Source organism: Chiroxiphia lanceolata, chromosome 15, assembly GCF_009829145.1.
Source record: "Chiroxiphia lanceolata isolate bChiLan1 chromosome 15, bChiLan1.pri, whole genome shotgun sequence".
Classification (NCBI taxonomy): Eukaryota; Metazoa; Chordata; class Aves; order Passeriformes; family Pipridae; genus Chiroxiphia; species Chiroxiphia lanceolata.
This window is the reverse complement of record NC_045651.1, coordinates 14,095,386-14,117,716: the sequence shown is the minus strand read 5'-3', so window position 1 is coordinate 14,117,716 and position 22,331 is coordinate 14,095,386. Positions and strand designations below refer to the sequence as shown.

General features: G+C 55.4%; 1 protein-coding gene across 2 annotated transcripts in view; it reads right to left on the bottom strand.

Annotated features, from left to right (window-relative positions):
- The window catches only part of PDGFRB (platelet derived growth factor receptor beta), a 31,717-nt gene extending 16,711 nt beyond the window's left edge, over window positions 1-15,006 (bottom strand). The window contains exons 1-4 of one of the 2 annotated variants that reach the window (XM_032703179.1): window positions 14,985-15,006; window positions 14,628-14,784; window positions 1,562-1,641; window positions 154-450 (exon numbers count right to left, since the gene is read on the bottom strand). In XM_032703179.1, the coding sequence (XP_032559070.1) occupies window positions 154-450; window positions 1,562-1,610 (346 nt within the window). In that variant the 5' untranslated portion in view covers window positions 1,611-1,641; window positions 14,628-14,784; window positions 14,985-15,006. Of the gene's footprint in view, window positions 1-153; window positions 451-1,561; window positions 1,642-3,336; window positions 3,443-14,627; window positions 14,785-14,984 lie in introns of those variants that run through there. The other variant, XM_032703180.1, reaches the window with a different exon arrangement.
- Window positions 15,007-22,331: the final 7,325 nt, after the last annotated feature.

The following is a 22,331-nucleotide window of genomic DNA, read 5'->3' as shown; positions in this document are numbered from 1 at the left end:
AGAGAGACCTGCCATAAGGGCTCTCCTGCAATTGGAGGAGAGATTTTGGAGGCCAGGTGCTTGGACACAGAATAAGACAATAATTCAAAACCCTCTTTCTCCTGGTTGCTAAACCCTGTGGAAATGCAGAGACACGGGCATGCTGTTCCCTACCTGGAACGTAGATGTACAGGGATTTCCTCTCCGCCGGCTCTGGAGCCTGCTCAGGGCTGTAGGTGCACGTGTACTCCCCGGTGTGATGGCCTGTCACGTTCCTGAGGGTGAGGTTGCTGACAAAGACACCATCCCTGTGCTCCAGTGAGGCAGAGAGGGGCTGACCCTCCCGTTCCCAGACCAGCGTTCCGTCCCCGTAGCACAAGAGGGAGAAGGTGCTGTGGAGGCTGAGTTCAAGCTCAGTGTCTGTGGGTTCGATGTGCAGCCTGCTGCCCCCAGATGTCACCTCCAGCAGACCTGAGAGAGGAGGGAGATGAGACCAAATTGGATTCCTCTGAAATCCAAGCAGAAGGAAGCTGGAGCACCACCTCACGCCAATGTAATTGCTTTGTCGTGTCGGCCTTTACACTGAAAAATAATCTTCCTGGATTTGTCCTCCTTGGCATCACCATCACTGACAAACCCATGCTCTCCTCAGAAATGTCCAGCCAGTCTAGACCTTGGAGGTTCACCCTTCATTCCCTGCACCTCCTGCAACACTTACCGGAGAGCAAATAAGACATCACAAGGTTTAGCAGTGTTCAAAGTAGCCCATGTTGTCTGTGGCAATGCTGGGTGGAGGACCTCCCATTTTATGCTTTAACTAGTCTGCCTCCATCCAACCTTTCTGCAAGGTAACTGCACCCTCAGTGCCACCCACTGCTGCTGTCCAGTGTCTTCAGGATGGCTCAGGAGGGACTTGGGGCACCCTTAAACTGGGGCACTGAACGGAGTCAGGGAGGCAGCCATGCTCTGATGCTGGGTGTTGGACCAGCCCAAGGAGCATCCTTGATGAGGACAAAGCTGGAAATGGGCGGGACCTTGGCCTCCCACACATATTTCTCACTTTTTTGGCTTTTATACATCTTATGATCTGGTCTACACAGCCCAGGGAGATGACAGTCTATATGGTCATATTGCTGACCCCAAAACGAGCCTGTCTCTGTAAAAGCAGAGATATGCACCTCTCAGATGCACCCTCAAAGGTTTGGGAAGGCCATGCATTTAGCAGACAAGGGTGAGAGGAGGAGAGGAGGCAATTCCCTGCACTGATAGCTGCCTCTCCACAGGGACAGTGACAGATAGGACACAGAGCAGGCTGAAACAATGTCAGTTTACAAGAGAGTGAAAAAGGAATTAAAGCAAAACCTTGCAGGAAATCCTTTGGAAGCAATAGAGCAGGCAAGGTCTTCCTGAATGGCTCCCTGTGTCTCTCCCAGCTTCCTTGCTTCACCCTTTGTCTAGATGTCCCAGTGGGGCTGGGACATGTGCTCCTCCCTGGTGTCCCCATGGGTGGGCAGAACAGCTGCCAGGGGACAGCCCCAGGGATCTCCCGATCCTGCACACCCTCCCCAGCCACAGCACTCACCAGTGAGGATGAGGAGCCAGAGACGTGTGTTTGGAGCAGGGCACAGCATGGTGGTGAGGTCTGGGCTTGGTGGCTGAATCCTGTCAAGAACAAAGTGGGATAAGCGCAGCACTCAGCAGAAGAGGGGTCCCTCAGCCATCCCTGAGCCCACATCCAAGCCCTGGGCTCCCTTCTCCACCTCAGAAACCTCCCATCTCTTCCCATTTTTCAGCCTTTCCCTCCTGTCAGGGTGGTTGGTTGGTTGGTTCCCCCTCACACTGGATCTCCACAAGGAGCAGTTTCTAAGGCATCTCCCTCTGGTAAACAGGGATTTTGCTGGAGGCTCCAGCAGTTGTGTCAATTTTTGCTCATCTCTGCTGGAAATGCCGCTCTCCCCCCTTCCTCCCTCCCTCTGCTCTATCACTTGCCTTTTTTTCCCTTAGTTTTTCTCCCTTCAGTCCCACTGAGATAAAACTTGCTAGAAAACAGATCCCACTCCAACCCTCCCACATTGTTTGCTCCTTCCAACGAAATAAAGGAAGCCTTGTTAAAACATGACAAGCCTGAAGAAACCCCACAAAAATTAGTTTCTTGTATTTAACTTTTAAATTTATATATTTAAGAGAATATTTAAGAAGGGTTTTTTGTTAAAAACCCTTTTAATCACAATTTCTCAAGGAATCTTTTCCACAGAGATTTTTCAGCCCTTTCTGGTGCAAACCAAGAGCCCAGAAGAGACGAGGCCAGATTTCCCTAAAAGCAGGAGTCTGTCCCCTGCATACTGGGGTGTCGGGTAACCCTCCTTTTCACGCCTGCAGGGGTGGCAATGAGTATTTCTGGAAAGCAAAATGAACACACTAACAAGGGGAAGAGTGATGGGAAAGGCTTTCTCTGTGCTTGGGCAAAGCTGGGGGAAAATGAGTTCAGTGGTCCTGAACTTGGGGACGCTCCTGCACGGAGCTGAACTTCACGGCTCAGCCACGCTGCAACTCAGGGCTGAGCTCCTGCCCTGCCCCTGGGAGGACACACCCCGAGGAGAAGCCCCCTGCGGTGCCAGCAGTGCTCTGGGGAGCTGCTCACCAGGCTCGAGGATGGTTTAGTGGCAACCTGAACTCGCTGACCTGGCCCCAGGCACCGTCTCTTACTGAGCTCTCTGCAGCCTCTTGGCCCTGGAGTGGCCTCCCGGTCTGCTTGATGTTAAGGAGGAAATGGTTTTTAAATGACGTGCGTTTGTCAGATGTTTTTATTATTCTCTTGCTTTGGCTCAACAAAAGTCTGATCTACCAGCAAATCCTTCCAGGTCTCCAGCTTATTCAGCAAGTTCCCTCTCTCCCCCCCGCCCCGCCAGAAAACCCCTCCATGACTCTCTCTCTGCATTTGCCAGAGGGGATAAGAGCACTTAGGGGAAGAGCTGGGGGTGGGTAGGATGAAAGGACCGAGGTGAAATTTAGGCTGTAAATGAATGTGACCTCTCTGCACCCACCCTCAGAGAGCACCAAGCTGCAGTAGAGAGGAGAAGAATGGAGAACCTAATCTCTGCCCCCAAGGCACTGAAGAACAATTACCTTCGTTTTCCAATTCTCCTTTACAGAGGTGTGTGATTCATCCATTATTCAATGTTCAAGGTTGTAAGGAAAACTGTGATCCTCTCCTTTCACCCCTCCCTGCCTGCATGCACAAGCCAGGTGGTGTATTCACCTCCCCAACCTCCAAATACCTTCCTGTAAGCAGCTAAGATCTTCCCAAGCCCATGCCCAGCGTTTAGCTGCCTGTCCAGCTTTATGGCTGCCACTTACTCCTGTTGCAGGCGAGGTCTTATCTTCCTCTTCCCACAAAGACAGGTCCCTCACTCCACCAGTGATCTCTGCAGGATCACTGATGGGGTAAAACCCCTGCCCTGCCGGCGCTGGGGAGCCGGGCACGGGTGTGTGCTGGTCCTGGGCTGGCAGGGGTGTTGCTTCAGCGAGCAGTGAGAGCCCCACAGCCTCCGCCTGCCGCCTCTGGCCGCCTCCGCTGTGTTCATAGCTGGTTTTAATAAAGCTGCAGCTTTTGCAGAAAGGCATTTCTCTTGGAGATGCTTCCCAAGCAGAGTGGGAGGGTGGCAACGTCTCGCAGAGAGTGGTGACCTCTCCCTTGTTTTTCTGCTCCGGCCAGGGCTAGAGGCAGACTCGGAGACTCTGAGCTCTGCCAGCCCTGCAGGATGCACGGGGACACTGCCTTGCAGAGGAGAGAAGCCTTTCTCGCCCTGTCACGGGGACACGTGCTTGCACTTGTGAGTGCACGCAGATATTTCACAAGGGATGCAAGTACACCCAGCTCACTGCCAGCCTGGAGAGCACTTGTTTCTCTCCTCAATCCCAGCTTTTGTTCTCAGCAGGAACTGTAAGTGCCACTATGAGTGCCAGACAAGGAGGGGCAACCCCACTCAGTGATCCAAAAGCAGACATTATCCCACCCAGGGACCCAAACACAAGTACCTACACAATGCTCAGCTGCCTTGAACGGTCTCCTCCCACCCCAATAGGTTAGCAGGGTGCCACGGACCCCTCAGACTCCTACATGCTTCCCACAAGCCAGGACCTGAATATTTTCAAGCCCTGGGACCATTTGCCTCCACCCATCCTGGCACAATCCTGGAGACCAGGGAGCTCCCACAGCAATGCCGTATCCAGCACCCTTCACTCCGCCCTGCAGCTCTGCAGCAGCCTTCCCCCCTTGCTGCCGCCGAGGTGATGTCCCACCTCTCCATCCTCACCTTATACCCCTCACCATCCTCCCGTCCCTTGCCAGCACAGGTACAGACCTTCTCTCCGCCCCTCTCTGTCTATGTGATTTGAGGTTAAGCCGGTCCTGGCCAGGCAGGGGAGGGAGCTTTTCTCTTGAGCTGCACTGTTTATTATTCTAAAGGAGGAATTTGGCTGGGAGAGGAGACAGGAGGTCGGCTGGCTCGCAGGGCAGCCGGGCTGGCTGGGTGACACAGACCCACGCCACGTCCAGCCCCACATGCCTGTGGGGTGGCTGTGCTCCCCTGGGGGCTCAGATCCCAGGGGCCAGGCTGGGGCTCGGCCGAGGGCTGTGGGGGACGCCAGCTCCCCCACAACCAGCACAGCGTGTCCCTGCTCGCACCCACACTGCTGCCCAGTGAGGCCAGAGCTGGGCACCACTGGGAGGGTTTGGAGACACAGATACAGGCAATTGTCCCTGCTCGGTGACACAGACACTGTCCTTATCTCCCCTCTGTAATCACTCCAGCCTGGCCGCACGTGTGGTCACAGGAATGCACCCAGCGGCCGCTCCTCCCCCGGACATCCAGAGCGGAGAGTGGAGTTTGCAGCCGAGAGGAAGAGATCAGAGACAACCCCGGGGCCGCCGGCTTTCCCAGCCCACCGCTGCGCTGGCGAAGGAAAGTGTCCCATGGCTGGCTGGGGCCAGACACTGTTGGAAGCGTGTTCAAGCATCTCTAGCCTCGTACTCCAGCAGTGGGTTTCATGGGGCAATGGAATAAATGGGGTCACCCTGACATCCCTGAGCGGCAGCAGCAGAGCTCAGCAGAGAGCACCCCGGGCTCTGATGGCCTGGGATCCCACAGACAGGACACAGGCAAGAGGGCCAGAGCAGAGGTCAAACAGCACGGCCAGGGCCACAGCTGCGCCAGGACCGGGATTCAAGTCTCATGATCCCCCATCTCATGACTTCACAGCTTCTCCAGTGCAGCCCGCTCCCATTTCTCCTGCATCCCAAATCTGATGACAGCTGAGCTTTCTCCTCCGCCTCCTCTCCCACTCCCTCGCTCGTGTGGATGGGGGCTGATGCCTCTGTGGCTGATGAACTTGGACAGGAATTTCTGCAGCAGGAGCAGGGCTACGCCCAGGGCTTTTGATACAAGGAAGAGCAGTATCTAGCCTCTGCTTGGGATGGTACCACCTTTGTCTGGGGAGGACCACTCCCTCAGTCACCTCTGCTACTCCTTGCACCTCACAGTGCCTTGCATCACCAAACCTTATTGATTTACTAATGTTCCTCCATGACAAACCTCTCTCTTTAAGGATTCTAGTAAGCCAAAGATGCCTTTGCTAATGCCCAAAATATGTTGTGTGGGCTCAGTCTTGACTATTCTTGGGTAACAAGGCAAGAATTTCCTCTGACTTTGCTTTGCATGCCGTGCCACACCTCCAAGCCCTCTTCCCTCTGTGCTTGCTCCCAGCATGTGTACAGCACAGGGCTCCTGGCAGATCCTTTCAGCACACGTGGCAGCCATTGCTGGCATGGGCATCGCATGGCACTGCCTGTCCCCAAGCATGGATCATGTGGGACAGGGTCATTTCCAGCCCTGCAAATGCCTTAAACCATGGGAGATCTACACAGAGGAGCATCCACACCAAGGATGCCCTTCCAGTCCTCTGCCATCCTCCCCAGCCTGCCTAGACCAGTTTTCTTGCCTCTCCACAACCAGTGTCCTGTGCAGAACCACTGGGAAGGTCCCACAAGCACCCCTAGAGCTGTGGGAGCTGGGAACCAGCCTGCAGAGCTGGTGGACAAGGGAGAGATAGCTCAGCATGCTGGGGAACAGGAAAGCAGCCACCGCTGCCCTGACAGCCACCTTGGAAGGAGCTCTGGTCCCTACAGATCATCGATCACCAGTAAGGGGGTGTACTGTCTGCTGGAAATCAGGGTGTACAGCCCCCTGTCAGAAAATCCTATTTGCATTTCCAGGGGCAATTCCCGCACGTATTCCCCCACATTGCTCTTCTTCCTATCCATGCTCTCCTTCCCACTCCTGACACTGAGCAGAGGTACTGGATACTGGCCCTGCCCATGAGGGCATCTCATCTGGCAGCAGCATGACCATGAAGCAGTGGAGAGGCAAAGTCAGGCCTCTCACACAGCTGCCAATCCTTTCTCTTCCTCTGGATTTCTATTTGTAGCCCCTTTTCTTGCAGGGCTGTGCTTCCAGGCACTCCCACAATGCTCAATGGTCCCACCATCCTGCCAAGCAGGCAAGGGACATCTGGTGCAAATTAGCGGGAAGTCAAATACACTTTATTTCTTCTTTGTCTAAGCGCATCTGAGTCATTAAGTGAGATCATGGGTGCCCATATGTAATGAAAAATTCCCCCTATGGATCCCGTGATCAATGCCCCTTGCAGCCAGGGAGCAAAGGCTTCTCCTGGCAGGGGGAAGGGGACACCATCCCCTGCTTTTGAAGGCAAAAAGCTCCCCAAACAAAGGCTGCTGACCCCTGAAACCCAAGCCTTGCTTGTCCAGCAGTGAAACTCCTTGGCTTGTTCTGTTTTTCTCTGCCACCCTCCCTCCAGCCTCTGCGACTGCTTCTTTCCCACCCTTTAATCTAAATAAAACCGAGTGGTTGGGTTTTTTTTTCCCTTGGCTAGAGTTGTCTGGAGTTGCAACATCTCTCCTCTGGGGTCCCTCGGCTCCCATGACACCGTGTTTACTCACAGGCCAGATTATCATCACAGAGCCCTTTTTCTTTTTCCCAGCAAATGCCTAGAATTAGGCAGGGCACTCACATGGGGAGCCTGTCATCCCAAGGTCCGTAAAGGGCTGCTGATAAAACGCAGGGGTAGGAAATCTGAAACCAGGCTGAGGAGCAGCTGGGCTGGGGAGTCCCTGTGTCCCACATGCCATCCCTGCCCTGGGGGCAAAACCCTCCTCACCTGGCCACCTGCCAGTGCCAAGGCGGACCTGAGGCTTTACCCAAACACTGGGGGAACCAAGGGATGCCAAGAGCCCTGGGTACCTGTTTGCAGCATGCTGGATCTGTGGGTCTGTTTCAGTCAGGGAAAGCTGAGCTTCTGCAGGCACTCACAGGCAGGGTCACTAATGCCAGAACACTCCAAGTGGTTTTGTGAGACTCTGAAGATGTGACTAAAGCCACAGCCCTGGTATGAACCAAGCTCTCTAGGAGACGGGCAAAGCAGGGGCAGAAGCCACCTCTGGGGCAATACAAGCCCGGGGACACTGTGACCACAGTTGGGGATGGCTCTTCTGCCTGCCTCTGCAGCAGGGAGTGAGGCTGGCATGACCAAAGACCCTGCCCAGGACTCCAGGTACTGGTCCCCAGCCTTGGTAGCACCTGGAGGAGGTGGTTGTGTGGTCGTGAGGGTTCTGCAGCCGATGGCAGGGCCTGAGCTGGCACAGCAGCTTCCTCCAGGCCAGCCTGCCACAGGCTATCATGGGCTTTGACAGCATCTGACAGAAAGCTGAAAATGAGGTCCATGACCCCAAAGCACAGGGGGAGGCTGCTGGGGAGGATGACAAGTCCACGCTGAGCCTCAGCAGGGTGACTCAGCAGCCAGGGGGTCAACAATGAGAGGAATGGGGTGGGGTGGCGAGCCCCACACAGCCCTGTTTGACCATAGCCATCCTCCCTCTCCAAGTGAGGGGGGACCAAAATGTCCACACACACAATTCAGCACATCTCCAGCCGTGGGCTCTCCGCAACACATCGTCACTGTGAGGAGCCGGCACAGGGGGACGTGGGACCAGGGCAGGCCCTGCACTCTCAACCCAATCCCCTCCGCTTTCCCCCTCTGCTTTAAGCCCATGGGAGACAGAGGAAACGAGTGACCCATTTAGTGCAAGTTCAGAATAAAAAGAAACATCTGTTTGGAGAGGTGCCAGTGTTATAAATAATCCCCCAGCCCCGAGTGATGGTATTCGTGGCCCTTTAGGCTGCGCATGCTCCCCCGCTTCCGCTGCCCGAGGAAAGGCCAGACCTCGGGGGCTGCTCCCTGGAGCCTGCAAGCTTGGCCCGGACTGTGGGAAAACCCTGGGTGAGGACCAGGGCTCACCTGGGACTGGGGAAGGAGGGATAGGGGTGTTGGGAGGAACGGCTGCCACGTGCCAGGCAATGCCTGCCTGTCCCTTGCTGCACACTCCGCTTCTCACCCTGGTCAAATCCTGCCCGCCTTGCTCTCCCTAGGGCAGCCAGTGGGTGCCAGGGCCATGGTGGTGCTGGGACTGGCTCATGGTGGTACTGGGAGTGGTCTGTGGTGGTGCTGGGGGCTGGCCAGCATTTTGGAGCACAGCCCTAAGTCTGTCATTGCGCACGGCTGGGGGTGCTCATGCCCTGTGGGGGGAGCAGGGCTCTGTGCAGCCTCAGGGCTCACCCCTTGCAGTGTGATGACCCACTGGGGGAGGCTCAAATGTGCCCCTTGGGAGCATTTAAGCCCTTCCCAATGCTCTTCTCCAGCAGGATGTTCAACAGAGCCCAGACAGGGCTGTCTATGACCATCCCCTAACTTTGCCATTGCCCCTGACAGCAAAGGCATTTTTGGGAGAACACACCACGCTGCTTCATGAGCATGTGAGCAGTGTGAATTATGAACATGGCTGCAGGGCACCCAAACTGCAGGCCAGGACCCACACAGCTCCTGCATCACTTCACCGCTTGCCCCTCCAAGCCTGGGGGCTGGCTGGCAGCAGTGACTCAAAGAGTTCTCTGATCCCTCCACCCCCAGACTGGCATATTCAGGGGTCCCAGCTCCTGGACATGTGGTACTGGATGGGAGTTGCCTGTCTGAGCAGAGCCCATCTGCTCACCTGCTGCTTTTCCCCACCCAAGTGGAGAATGGGAGAAGCAGGAAATATGGGACCAAGGTCAGGTACCATCTTGGCTGCTCATTCCATGTCCTGGCACCCACAGGGCTTTCCTCACTCTTGTCCCATGGCTGCCAGAAAGCTGTGTTTGCCTTCCTGTAGTGATTCAAGGGAAGCACTCTCCTAAGGTACGAACAGGGAGAAAAACAGTCTTCAGCAGTTGGCATCTCCATCATTTGCTCGTGGCTGCTGGTCAAGGGTAGATGCTATGGTGGGGTCAGGGCTGGAGCCAAAGGTCCCAGATGGCTCTAATTAACAGCTAATCAGCTGGGATGGGAGGGTGGTGGAGGCAGGATGAGAAAAGGAGCCATTCCGAGTCTTAGTGGGATGTAGGGGCTTTGCCAAGCCCCAGGAGCAGGGAGGGTGTTGTGGTCTTACCAGCCCCACATACCAGCAAAGAACAAGCAACCTGATCCTCTTGTGAACACTTCCCTGAGACTTGGATCTGTGGAGGAGGGGGAGGAGGAGATAATCTCCATAGACGCATTGGCTCTTCTCAGCTTCCTGTGAGGGACCCGAGTTTAATTGCTTGGTTATGGGGTTTTAGGCTCTCGTGGCTGGGATTAGGCATTCGCCAGCTCTGTGGTCAGGGCACTTTTTGCCTATCTGCTGGATCCAGAGAGGAGCCTGGCACTGTGGCCAGGGTGGGAGAGGATGGGGGCTGCTAGATCTGGGTGTGAAGGGCAAAGGCCGCTTTCAGAGAGGGGGCTGTTTATTTGGCCCTGTTACTTCTGGGTTTCTAAGAGGGAACAAAATGCAACTTCTGGTGCAGCTGTTGGTGCTATGGGCTGATCCTGCCCCCTCCTCCATAGGCTTACATGTGGGGCAGGAAGACCTGGATGGTGGCACTTGGCACCAGGACTGCAGAAATGGATCACCTCTTCCTACATTCTCTGGCCAGGCAGCATGAGCCGTGCTTGCCAACCTGCTTGCAGGGTCCTTTATAACCTCTCCTCTCAGTCACGGAGCAGCAATCAGCTCCCATCTGCATCCATGCTCTGCAATCAGCCCCTACTATGCCCAAAGCCCGACAGAACCTCCAGAGGAGAAGCAGAGGCAGGACTTGGCGTCAGCAGCTGCCAGCACCCCCTGCCCTCCCCTGAGCCTAGCTTTAAAATGGGCACCGACTCCTGCTCCTGAATCAGACCATATTCTCTCAAACAGCTCCCAGGCTGGAGAAGGAAACTTGGCAGCTGCCTGCAGGGAGAGAGGAGGGGACCCCTCTCGTGGTGCTGGCAGCCCTTGGCCCCAAGGAAAGCAGTGTTTCTGTTCTGCCACCATTGCTTGGCAAAGGCTGAAACCAAGGTGACTTCCAGTTTGGGAGTGAGAATGAGCTTGCAGAGCGCAGGGCTCGAAATGGTGCATTTTCTGCTGGCAGTGGTTCAGAGAAACCCACAAGCAAACATATTTTTTTGTATAAATAAGACAGTGTGTCTCGCCAGTTAAAGCAATTCAAACATGAATGTAGCAATTTAACTGGTGCCAATTGCTGTGTCTCAGTAGCATTAAGATTTCAGTCACAGACTCTTTCGCATGGTAGATGGGCCGGAAGGGGGAAGGCAGAGGGACCAGCAGGATGGGGCTGAGGGGCAGACTGGCCCATCTCCTGCTGCTTCAGGAGCCTTGTCTCCCTGAGCAGCCCTGTGCTGCCTGTGGGGACCATTCCACAGCAGGGAGAGGGTGCTTCCTTCTCTATCTGTCTCCTGGTTTGCAGCCCAGCATTTGACAGCCCGCACAGCACCCTGATACATCCCTGCACTCTCCAACCCTTCCCTGCTCCAGCTTCTGCACACCACAGCCTCCTGCCAGCCCCATCACACACTGGCTCTTGCTGAGCCCGGGGATGGGTGTTAGTGGAGCTCTGGATGTGCCCCTGCAGGCATGGCCTGCAGAGGATGAATCCATTCACGGGTGCGGGACAGATACCACACACTACACCACCCTGGCTGTCCTGGCACCAGCCTTTCTGTGGGAGTTTTGTGAGCTCCTGCTCCCTGAAAGGGCTCTGCACACCACTGTCCTCTGGCTCTGCACGTCAGTGGTTGCACAGTACAAGCACAGACCAGGGCATGCCACAACCTGTTGTGCACCCAAGGATGATGGAAAAGCAGGGTGTAAGGGGCAGCATGTTACTGTATGGCTTGTGCTGCCAGGCTGGGGGATGATGGACCCATGGGACCCCCTTGCTCAGCACATGACCAATCCCAGCACCTCTCTCTACATCCCCAGCACATGTCCCTGTCCCTGTCACAGCTGGGTCTGCTCTGTGTCCCCTGTGGTGCCAGGAACGTGCTGCCCTTCCAGGAGGAGGTGTCCCAGTGGGAGAGGAACAAGACAGAGGTGTGCTTGGCTTAGGCACCCTAATTAGGCAACAGGGAAAAGGAGGAGGGGAAACAACCACCCCTAAAACAAGCCTCGTTATGTCCAATTTGTGTGGCGAAGCGGAAGGAGCTCCCTGGAGCTGCTCCAGCCCCTCAGGAAACAATACCCAGTCTATACCCTCCTCTTGAAGCTCCTCTCCAGGGGATTTCTTTCCTTTGGTTAAAGTACAAACAAACAAACTCCAAGAAATGTTCAGCTCCAATCCTCTCTCGCAGGGATAGGATACATCCAGCCAACCCCAAGCCCTCATGGTCCCCAGCTCCTTCCAGCTCTGGGCCAAAGGCAGCCCCAGCTGCCAGCATCAGTGGCTGTGCTCCCACAGGGTTTGGCCACCACACAGCTCCTCTGCTCCCTGCCCTTTGCCACTCCAACCCGGGAAGATGCTTTGCTGGAGCCTGTCCCTATGGACACCGTTGCAATCCCATCCCACTTCAGCACGGCGTCAAACACTGGGACCAGAGGAACCTTGGGGACCAGGCACAGAAGTCCCTGCCCAGACCCTCAGGCAGCAGTCAGTCATTCAGGCAACGCCACAGCCAGCCATCGTGGTCTCTTCTTGCACAGCATCACTCCTGCAGCTAGGGAGCATTTCTTAACCTCAGCTTTCCTCTGGTGCTCACTAAGACATTCCTGTCTTGCCCTAGTCCTGGAGATGGGCTCAGTGCTCTCCTCTCCCTATCAGTGTTGTTCTGAACGTCTTGGAAATCCTGTCACAGACCCATCAAAAATGAGGCTGAAAGACATCATGGGGTCATTGTCCTGTTACAGTGCCCACATCTTCCCAGCCAGAGCTTTGCCTGATATGTCCTTTGAGATCTGTCAGGCTGAAGGAAGCCAGCCTCGTGTCTTTAAGCCTACAGACATTTCCCCTAAAATCTCTTTTCTCTCTGTGGTGACCTTTCCTGTACATGAAGACTATGTGTTACCTCCCCACAACACCCAGTGAGCAACAGGCCCCATCAACCCATCTCCCAGTCCTCTGCAGCCTCTTCTGGGCTTCTCATCACCCTCCTTGCTCTCCCCAAGCTTCTCCACTCCACATCCATCCCTGCTGAAGTGCTCAGCGTCACTTGCTGGGGAGGACCTGCCCCTCCACCCTGTCTATTTGAGCTGCCTCTAGCCATGCACCTTTCGGCATATCTCTTGGGAAGAGCTGTGGGATTCCTGGCACAATGCTGCAATCTGGTTTGTGTCCACTATAGACTTCGTGATTGGTGCCAGACTCCACCCGGAGCTCTTGGGATGCCCCTGTGCTCTAGTGCACACCAGCTGCCCACACAGCTCGGTGCCAGCCCATGGTTCAGAGCCCTGCACGTCCCCACAAAATATGCCCAGAACTTTGGACAATAAGCCATGGCTAACTTCTCCCTGACTGCAGTGTTGCAGCTGTCTATGCCTGTGTTCACACTCCATTTGTGGGCACCCCAAACCCCCAGTCCTGTGCAGGGATGTAGGAGACGAGCTGAGAGTCCTTCAGCAAGGACTCACCATGCTCTTGAGCTGCTTAAGGGAGAGAGAAAAGTCCTTTGCATGCTGCAAGTGGGTTGCTGTGACTTTGTGCTTCTTTAAAACAGACCTCTCTTGATGCATCGACTGATTTGAGGGTGTTTCCTGGGTTCAGGGACACTGCCCGGGGTTGGTGACAGCTATAAAAGCCATAACACACCCGAGCCTGGGTGACATCCATGTCAAAGAGTGACTTCAAGCCTCATGTCAGACCCTGCCCAGGGCTGGCTGCCAGCTGGGGTGGCCGCCTGGTGGCTCCCCATCCAAGCCAGCCTGGCATTTGCACTCTGCCAGGCAGAGCTGTGTCTTTGACACTGGCACCAGCTGCCCGAATGAAACTTGCCTCTTCTGAGAGCATAGAGTGCACAGGCACCTTGTCCTGCAGGGTGCTGAGGTGAAAATGACCCTCCAACCCACTTCTTGATGGCCCCTGGGGACACTGGGTCTCAACATTGCTAGTCCTCCTTCAGACGGGAGACCCTCTGAAAAGATTTGGGGATGTAAAGCTTCTGCACAAGGGTTTGCACAGCACCAACTACTTTAAGCTATTTGCCCAATGCTTAAGTGTAAACTCCAGTCATTCTGAGGCAAGGATAGAGGAGGACAGCACCCCTTTCCATCACAAATTCTGCTCTGAATGACTCCCAGTTGGCAAGTGAGTTCAGGAGGCAGAAGCTCTGAGCCCACAGTGATCCCAGTGTGAGCACCAAAGCCTTGCAGGTCATGCAAACCCCTGTTCCCGGCTGTCAGAGCTGAATAGTTCAGCACAGCTTCACTCCAGACCAGCTCCATCCTGTTGGAGGCCCTCAGCTCCAGTGCTTTCAGGATAGCAGAGCTGTTGCCCACATCCATGCCTAGAAGGGTTTTACCAGGCTCTGCCCCTCCAGTACCTGGCACACCAGGGCACAGACCCTGGGCAGGGCTTGCAGATGTCCCTCTCCACCTAGGCCTGGCCCTCAGGCACATGAGTCCTGCCATGGGAACAGACCAAGGTGGTGTGGTCCTCAGAGCACCCTGAATTCAGAGATGACCATGGGTGTGCTCTGACGAGCTGACACAGGGTGACACTGCTCTGCAGTGGGGCACACTCATGCCTCCGAAGGATGCCTTGCTGGAAGAATCTGAGCAGCCTCTTCCCCATGCACACCCCAGCCCTCCCACAGTCACTGGGCAGGGAGAGCCAGGGCAACTCCCTGATCCAGGGAGAACCAGAGATCACCTGGGCCCCACTCCTGCTGCAATGGAGTCTCCCCTTCCTGCCCTACAGCCGCAGCATCCTCTTGGGTCCCCTCAGCCATCCCAGTCCAGGACATGGTGAGAGCTGATGGGATGGCTTTTGCCGTGGGATGCTGCAGAGCTCATCCGCTCTCTACCAAACACCACCTCCCCTGGGCTTGGCAGGGCCTTTTGGGGTGCCAGCCCCTTGCAGGAGAGCAAAGCCCCTTCCAGAGCAACTGTGCTGGGTCAGGGAGAGGGTCCTTGGGGACTGTACCAGCTCCAATGCGAGGTTTCCCATCCAGAGGGCCAGAGCTGAGCGGGAAGGCGAGATGGCACCCGAGTGGGCAACATGGGAGCTTACCTTGGGCAGGGTCCCACGGGTCGAGTGCCTGTGCCGTACGTCCCACGGGCACTGGCTGCCCCGAAATTCCTTGGTCTCCTCCTCTGCACTCTCTATCTGCTGCCTGCTGAGGCTCTCCCTGCCCTCCCAGCCTTCCCCAGCTGGCAAGGCTTTTCCACTTAAAGGCGAAAGAGAGGGAAAGAAAGAAATGAAGTGGAGGGGAGGAGGGGGAAAAAAAAAGAAAATAAAATCAAAAGGAGAGGCGAGGCTGTGCCAGGGCTGGGCTGCAGCCAAGCCCCTGCTCTGCTCCTCTAGTGCATTTCAGCAGTGCCCTGGGCAGCCCCAGCCCAGCTGGGAGGGGGTCCATCCGCCTCGGACCTGAGTGTGGAGCAAAACCCTGGGCCGAGGGATGTGCACGCGTGTGTGTGTGCGTGTATAAATAAAAGAGACTTCGGGAGGAGGAGAAGGGGGGAGGCTGCCTCACCAATGAGGAGCGGAGCTCCTCCGACTTCCTCCCTCCACCCTCTGTGGGGACCCTTTGCAGAGCAGAACTCGAGATTAACGCCCGGCGGACGAGTGTGATGGGTGAAAAAAAAAAGCTTTTAAAGGGAGGAGAAGCCAAAGTGACTGCAAGGAGAGGGGAGTTCTGCAGCGGGCTGCGATGGGGGCGAGCGGTGAGGGCTCGGCTAACGGGAAACAAAAGGAGCCCGGACCAGCTCGACTATCGCCTCCTTAAACTGGAGGGAAGGAGCTGCTCTCTCCCTGTGTCTGCTTTCAATTCTGGCCTTTTTCCCTGTTTTCCTTTTCTTTTCTTTCTTATTTTTCCCTCAAATCCAACCCCCCCCCCGCCGTTTTCTTTTTTTTTCCCCCTTTCTCAGGATATGAGGGGATGTTTAGAAAATCCGCTGCCCACGCCAGCAGCTGACTCATGTTTTTATTAAAGAAGGCCTGTACTGAACCGGCTCCGCGTATTCCCCCTGGATCCCTCCCAGTGCTCTGCCGTGCAGGCACTGCACCTCCCGCCCCGCTGACCACCAATGCACCCTCACAACTCTTCTTCTTTTTGGAAAAGGGGATAAAAGGTCTTCTACAACTGGGATGCTGTGGCGGTGGGTGGGTTTATTCGGGGATTCTGGGCTGTTGGGGCTGACAAGAGGCACAGAGCTGGGAGAGGTGGCGGGAGTTTTCAGCTTGGCCATGCCATCATCTCAGATGTCCCGCATGCCTCCTGTCCTTGAGGGGTGATGAACCAGCTTTAAATCCTCCCCACACCTCGATGAGTTCAAATCAAGTTTCTGAGACTCCCTCAATAGGCAAAACATCTTTTGTCCGAAAGAGGATTTTTTTTTTTCCAATTTGTTTCAGCACTGTAACGAGGGGCAGATCATCTTTGGATCTGAACTGCCTTTTGACCCATCAGTTCTTGCCACTGTTTTCTTCTTGGCGACGCTTAAGAGTGATCAGGCATTGGAACAGTCTGCCTCAGGAAGTGGTGGAATCACCCTCCCTGAAAGTGTCAAAAAATGTCTATATGTGGCACATGGGGACAGAGTTTAGCAGTGAGGATGGCAGTGGTGGGTTGAACTCAATGATCTAAAAGGTCTTTTCTAACTTTAACAATTCTGTGATTCTTCCTGATCCGAACATGGAAAACTGCAAAAGTGCACTGGCTATCCTGAAAAATGAGACTCCCTTAAAAAGATACCTGTCCATCTTTCCTTGGTTTTCCTTTCTAAGAATTAAAAAGCCCTCCCCATAAAGACAACACTGCTGAAATCCATGTTCCTGCCTTGTTTGCAAGGCAGACTCATCCCCTCCTGCCTCTCAAAGGAATGTCTGCACAATGGCCACAGCTCATGATTCCGCGGCTGGACCAGCCCAATATTTGCTGCTTATTGCCCATTATCTCCGTGTTTCCTTTGCACCGATGGAAAACCAAAGGGGCAGGTTTTTATTCTGTGCAGCTGTGGAGGGTGAGGAGAGCTGGGCTGCAGCACCCTGGTTATCCATGCATGATGAGCAGCCCTCAGCATGGGGCTGGTGTGCTGGCTCCATGCCTGGCAGCGTTTGGAACCAGGGCAGGTACTGCCATGGGCAGGGCAGGGGGGATGCAGCCCTGGGCAGATGGATTCCTCCACTCCAATCAAGGTGGTGGCCATGTGTCAGGGGGTCCTGTCAGCCACCCCTGAGCCAAGACAATCTGTTGTGCAGAAATGGAGCCAGTGAGCGTGAGAGCAGCTCATATGGGGGGCAGGCGGCAGAGAGGACGTGCTGCACACACGGCTCTTCCCAACACTTTTCCCAAGGGATAAAGACGTGTCTGACTGGTCTTTCTGTGAGGACATACTGGCTGCCTGGAATTGCTCAGCAGAGCTATTTCCTGGCAGTGTCCCCCCTCCAAGGACAACATCACTGCTCCCAACAGAGCAGGAGAGGGAGAAACCTGCTGTACAATCCTGCTGGGCCCCTCGGTCCAGGGACAGGCTGCCTGGGGTGAGCAGGGGGTGGAAAAGCTAGCATGGACTGTGTTTGAGGGCAAAGCATCTGTAGTCTGAGGTGGGACATATTTCCCCCTCTGCCCTCTGCAAACAGATGGCACCACAGAATCACCAAATATTCTGAGTTGGAAGGGATGGACCCACAAGGATCATTGAGTCTAGCTCTTAAGTGAATGGCCCATATGAGGATCAAACACACGACCTTGGTGTTATTAGCACCATGCTCTAACCAACTGAGCTAACACACTCCAGGCTGGGAGCAGGAAGAACCAGGGTAAACAAAACCCTCTCTCAGGAGAAGTCTGCAAAGGCCAGGATTCATTGTTTTGGGATGATGAGAAAGCCCTGGAGAGCCCACAGCATCCCAGCAAGCACACAGTTGTACATCCCCAGCCTGCGTTGTACATCCCCAGGGAGAATCTGGGACTGCACACTTTGTTTAGGAACAGCACGTTGGGGTTACGGCAGCTCCTGGGAAAGGCCAGTTTGGAGGAAGCACGGAAGCCAGAGGGACTTGCTTGTGCAAGTGTGTGGGTGGAGGGCAGCAGCTCTGCTATTTGGGCCTCATCACCCCTTCATTGCTCACCTCTATTTCTGGCGCTTGCACCCCCCTTCAGTGGTGCTGCAGGACTCAGTGGTCCCCCTGGGGCCAGGACAGCTGCAGTGTGAGATGCCAGACCGCTCTCAGCTGGGATTTCCAGCCTCAATAATCATCATTAAGTGCTAACGGGGGCTTGGGGTCATGTAGTACCACATCTCTGGTGGGGAAATCAGCCACTGAGGCAGGGACACTCCAGGTTATTTGGTCTGCTTTGACATCATCTGGACCAAAGCAGCACTCTGACCTCCTGCCCCATCCCAGGCGGAACTGGGACCCCAGCAAAAAGCCCCTTTTCCACACCTGACCAGGAGGAGAGAGACCAGAGCCAGGGTGACCCAACACAGTGGTGGAAACAGCCATGCTGGAGTCAGCAACAGGTCCCATGTGCCAGCAGGTGGCAGGTAGGTAGGAAAGAAGCAGCAGATGTTGGCCTTTCCCACTTCTCCGAAGGCTTAACGAGGGCCAGATTTGCCCTGGCTTTGGTTTCTCCAAGTTCCTATCAACTCCAAGACAGCCCAGGAATTTCAGCATCTCTCTGATGTGGTGTCAAGCCGCAGACCACAAGAGAGGAGCAGTGGGTGCCAGGGAGCACAGCACCACATCTCGGCAGCCCATCTGGTGTGGCAGCTGCCAGCACTTGCTCCTGGCTGAATCCAGCCCTTGAGCCCTGGGGGAGCTGCACCAAGGCTTCATCCAGCCTCTCCAGAGCTCTGCCCTGGCCTCTGGAGGAACAGCTACCCTGTGCGTGGTCCTGCTTTGCCAGAGTGGGTGACAGCACTGCCCAGGAGGAAGGGGAGGCAAAAAGTGCTGGACTTCTTCCAAAGTGACCATATGTCTGAGCACAATGCACTGGGGAGCATCCTGGGCTGGGGAGTGTCCTGCAGCACCAGGAATACCAGCCATGGACCCTGCAGGGTGACAACAGTGTCAGAAGGTAGCACTGAGCCATACACCATATGGTGCTGTGTCCCTGCAGATGCTGGCCCATTCCCTACATCCCCTGGGTTTGGGAGGGGAGGAGGCAGTGGCAGAGGATTCTAACCCGCTGCCTTTCCCCACCTCGGGGCCTTTCCGCCCCCGTCCCACGCACTCTTCTAACCCCCACAACGAACCTTGGTATTAAATGTGCTCGGCAGAGCCCCCGGGAGGCAGAGACAGGCTCCTGGGTGAATACTAATAGCGATGCCGTCCGGCCGCCCCAGACTTTCCCACACATCTGCAGTCACTTAATGTGGGAATTGGGAATCGTTAACCCTCTGCTTACACAGTGCCTGAAACACGGTGAAGGAGTGAAGCACAGCCAGGACGCTCCCCACCAGTGCAAGGGGAATCCCATCCCAACACAGTGAGAGCAGGGACCCCACTGTCCTGGAAAGCAATGAGGGATGCCAGCATGTGTCCAATGCCCTCTTGAGGATAGTCCCAAAGTTTGTGGCATTTGCATTTGCCAGGAAAGCTGCTCCAGATCCCCAAGAGGAGTACAGCCCTGGATGGGGAGAGGGCAGTTCTATGGCAGTGCCGGCAGCACACCCATTCAGGGTATCCCAGCACCCATCCCCTCCAGGGACAAGCTCTGCAGACTTTACTTGGCACGGGGCCACAAGTGCCAGCACAGATGTGGTTCAGGCACCTGGGAAGAGCCAAAAGGCTCACAGGAGTTTGCATGGAGCTGATGGAGACGGATCCGGGGCTTGTCCTTTGCAAGCAGGTTGCACTGATGTCTCTCCATTGCCAGGGAAGAGGAGTTGTTCTCAGGTAATTCAGTGGGGCATCTGTGATTGCCCCATCCCTCCCTTGCCCTCTAGGATGCTGCTCCAAAGATGTGTGACAGGAATGATGCATGGGAGACATGTTCTGCTCTCCCTTTCCTCCTGCTCTGGGAGGGCAGCAGGAGAAGCTAGGGAATGACAGAAAGGTGATGGCTGGGCTGGGGTGTGCATGGGGCCATGCAGCTCTGGGACATGCTGGTCTGAAGCCACAGATTTGACTGTGGGGGCAATAGGAGCTGGAGAGAGAGGGGAGGTGGTAGGGCAGGAGGCTGGGAGGGGGAAAGGGTAGTGAGAGGAGGCACCTACTTGACTCTCTGCAGGCGTTTCCCTCTCCTGCTGAAAACATGGTGGGGTTCAGAGCAAGTTGGGTGACAAGACAGGACTTGGTTTCTCAGATTGAGTGCCTCCTCCACGGGAGGAGGAAGTGAAGGAATGACTTCCCTGCTCCATCTGTGATAGTTGCTTGTAGCCTGGCCCTGGGGACCTCCCAGCCCTCCTGCTTCCAGGAGATGGCATCACTCGATCACGGATAGGAGCACTGAGCCCCAGGGAGCATCGGGGAACCCTGAGTGCTCTCCCTCTCCACTGTGTCTGCCTAGTTACCATCAGGAATATCAGATCTGGACGACTAGCAGGAGGTCCCCAGGCTGGATTTGCTGCTGGGGGTCTCTAGGGTGGATGGAGGGGGTTCTGCCACCTCCTGTCATCCAGCTGGGGACTCCCAGGGGCCCTGGCAGTCCCTGACCTGCTCAGCCATGGGCCCCCAGTGCAGGCAGTATCCTGGGGCTCTGAGGATCCCCATTAGCATCCTTCAGCCCCAGTCGAGCAGCAGAGATGCTCCTCAGGGAGCCCATGAAGGGGAGCCCATGGAGGGCTCCTCACATGGCTCTTCCTTGGCGTAAACTTTGCCAGCTGTAATCCCCACCAGTAATGGGTCAAAGAAAGGGAAAAGAGGGAAATTATCATCAGTGGATCTTTATCTCATTGTCTTCCCTGGCCCCCTTTACCCCCACCGAGGGAGCTTTTGGCTCGGCTGTTGGCAGGCACATGGTGATCCTGTGCCCCACTGAGCCTGTCACCTGCTGTCACTTGGACAGGATGCAGGTGTGGGGTGCTGGCCCAGACTCCTGAACCCCACCTCCCAGTCCCCAGCAGCTTCCTGAGTCCTTGGCCTTGGCCCCACAGGATGGGAAAAGGGAAAGGGGGTCTGGGCTGCCTGTCACTGCCTGCAGGAATAACCCCAGTCCCTGAATTGCAGCCGCCCTTGGGGTGACACCCAGCAGCGATCTGCATCCCTCAGTACCTCCCACCATCCACTCAGGGGGGATTTTCTTCTTTTCTTCTCTTTTTTCACACTTCCTGAGCCAGTACCTCTTTGCTGGTTGGAGGAAGAGGAGGAGTAAGGTGGCCTTGGCTCTCTTGTTTACACAAAGCTGAGACCTTGGGAAAAATCCAGGATAGATGGAGCTATATGGCACATCAAGCAATCTGAGCTGCGTAGTGAGCTGAGATCATCACGGGGTGGGACTGTGATGACAGTCACCTTTGTCACAAGGGAGGGAGCCAGCACAAAGCTGAGCAAGAGGCTGGGGACTCCAGGGGCACAGAGAGGGTGCTGCAAAGTGCTCACCTCTCGTGGTACCTCTGGCCATGAGAGGTCTCAGGACGCAGAGCCCCAGCAGTGTCAGCTCTCGGGGTGATTTACCATTGATGGGGTTTTACTGTTCTCCTTTCTTGCAAACCAGATCCCTTACCTCTTACCCATTGCCCTCCCATCTCATCCTGGCTCCCATCTCCTTGCAGGGAGTGGATGTGGCACAGCAGCATCTGTGTGTTATTTTGACACAGTCTTAGCTGGAATTGGGGCTGGAGCAATGGGATGAGGTGCCCAGGACTGATGCAGAGCTGCTGAAGGTCCACAACCCTGTGCTGGAGGTTTTATTCCCTCTTCTCAACTTCATCCTTAATCTCTTTTTTCCCCTGCAAATCTCAATCTCTCTCTTTTCCCCCCCCCTACTTCCTATTGTCAAATTCCAGGCTGTTTCAGCCCCAGGAGGGTGAGAGTGGATCAGTCCTTGTCCTGTTCATGTTTCTAGCAGGTGAAGGGGCTGGTGCAGAGAAAAGGACAGAGGTGGCCTTGGGGAGGGGTGATGAAACAACCTTCTGGACCCTCTGTGGGCTGTGTTTGTGACTGAAGAGAGAAAACCAGCCTGCAAATGATGACTGTAGCTGTGGTGGTGTCTGGCACAGCTGGGAGCGTGACACCGGTGGGGGAAAATGGTGGGGAGGAGGCTCCTGGATGCCAGTTTCTGCAGTTTCTGTCAGGATGGCACAACGCTGGTCCTCGGTCCCTTGTCCCCTCTGGAGTGGAGGTGTCTGGCCTGACAGTCGATGAGTGGGCAATCTTTGCTGGGGTGTTTATGGCCAGTGGCCACCTCCCACCTTCCAAGCAGACATGGCTCCACGAGAGTCCCTTTTCTGCTTGGTTTTCCCTACCACCAAACATATGGGCATGTTTTTGCTTCCTTAAGTCTGAAAACAGGTGAGAAACTCCTTTTGCTGCAAGGTTGTGAGCCCCCTGAGGATGTGTCAGAGCCCAGGGACTTCTCGTTGTGTCCATGGTGAGAGCATTCCCCTTGCACACAGACTCTGTCTGTCCATCTGTCCTGATCTCTGATACTGGGGTGAGCTTTGCTGTCAGGGTTCAAGGGGTGGGTTTGCCCCTGGATGGAGGGAACGCCTGGGGATCCAGAACCTTCGTTTCCCACCAGTCCCCCTTTTCCAAACAGGCCAAACGCTGCTGCTGGGCACAGGAAAGCCCCATTCAGAGCAAGAGTTTAGTGTTCCCCAGTGTGGA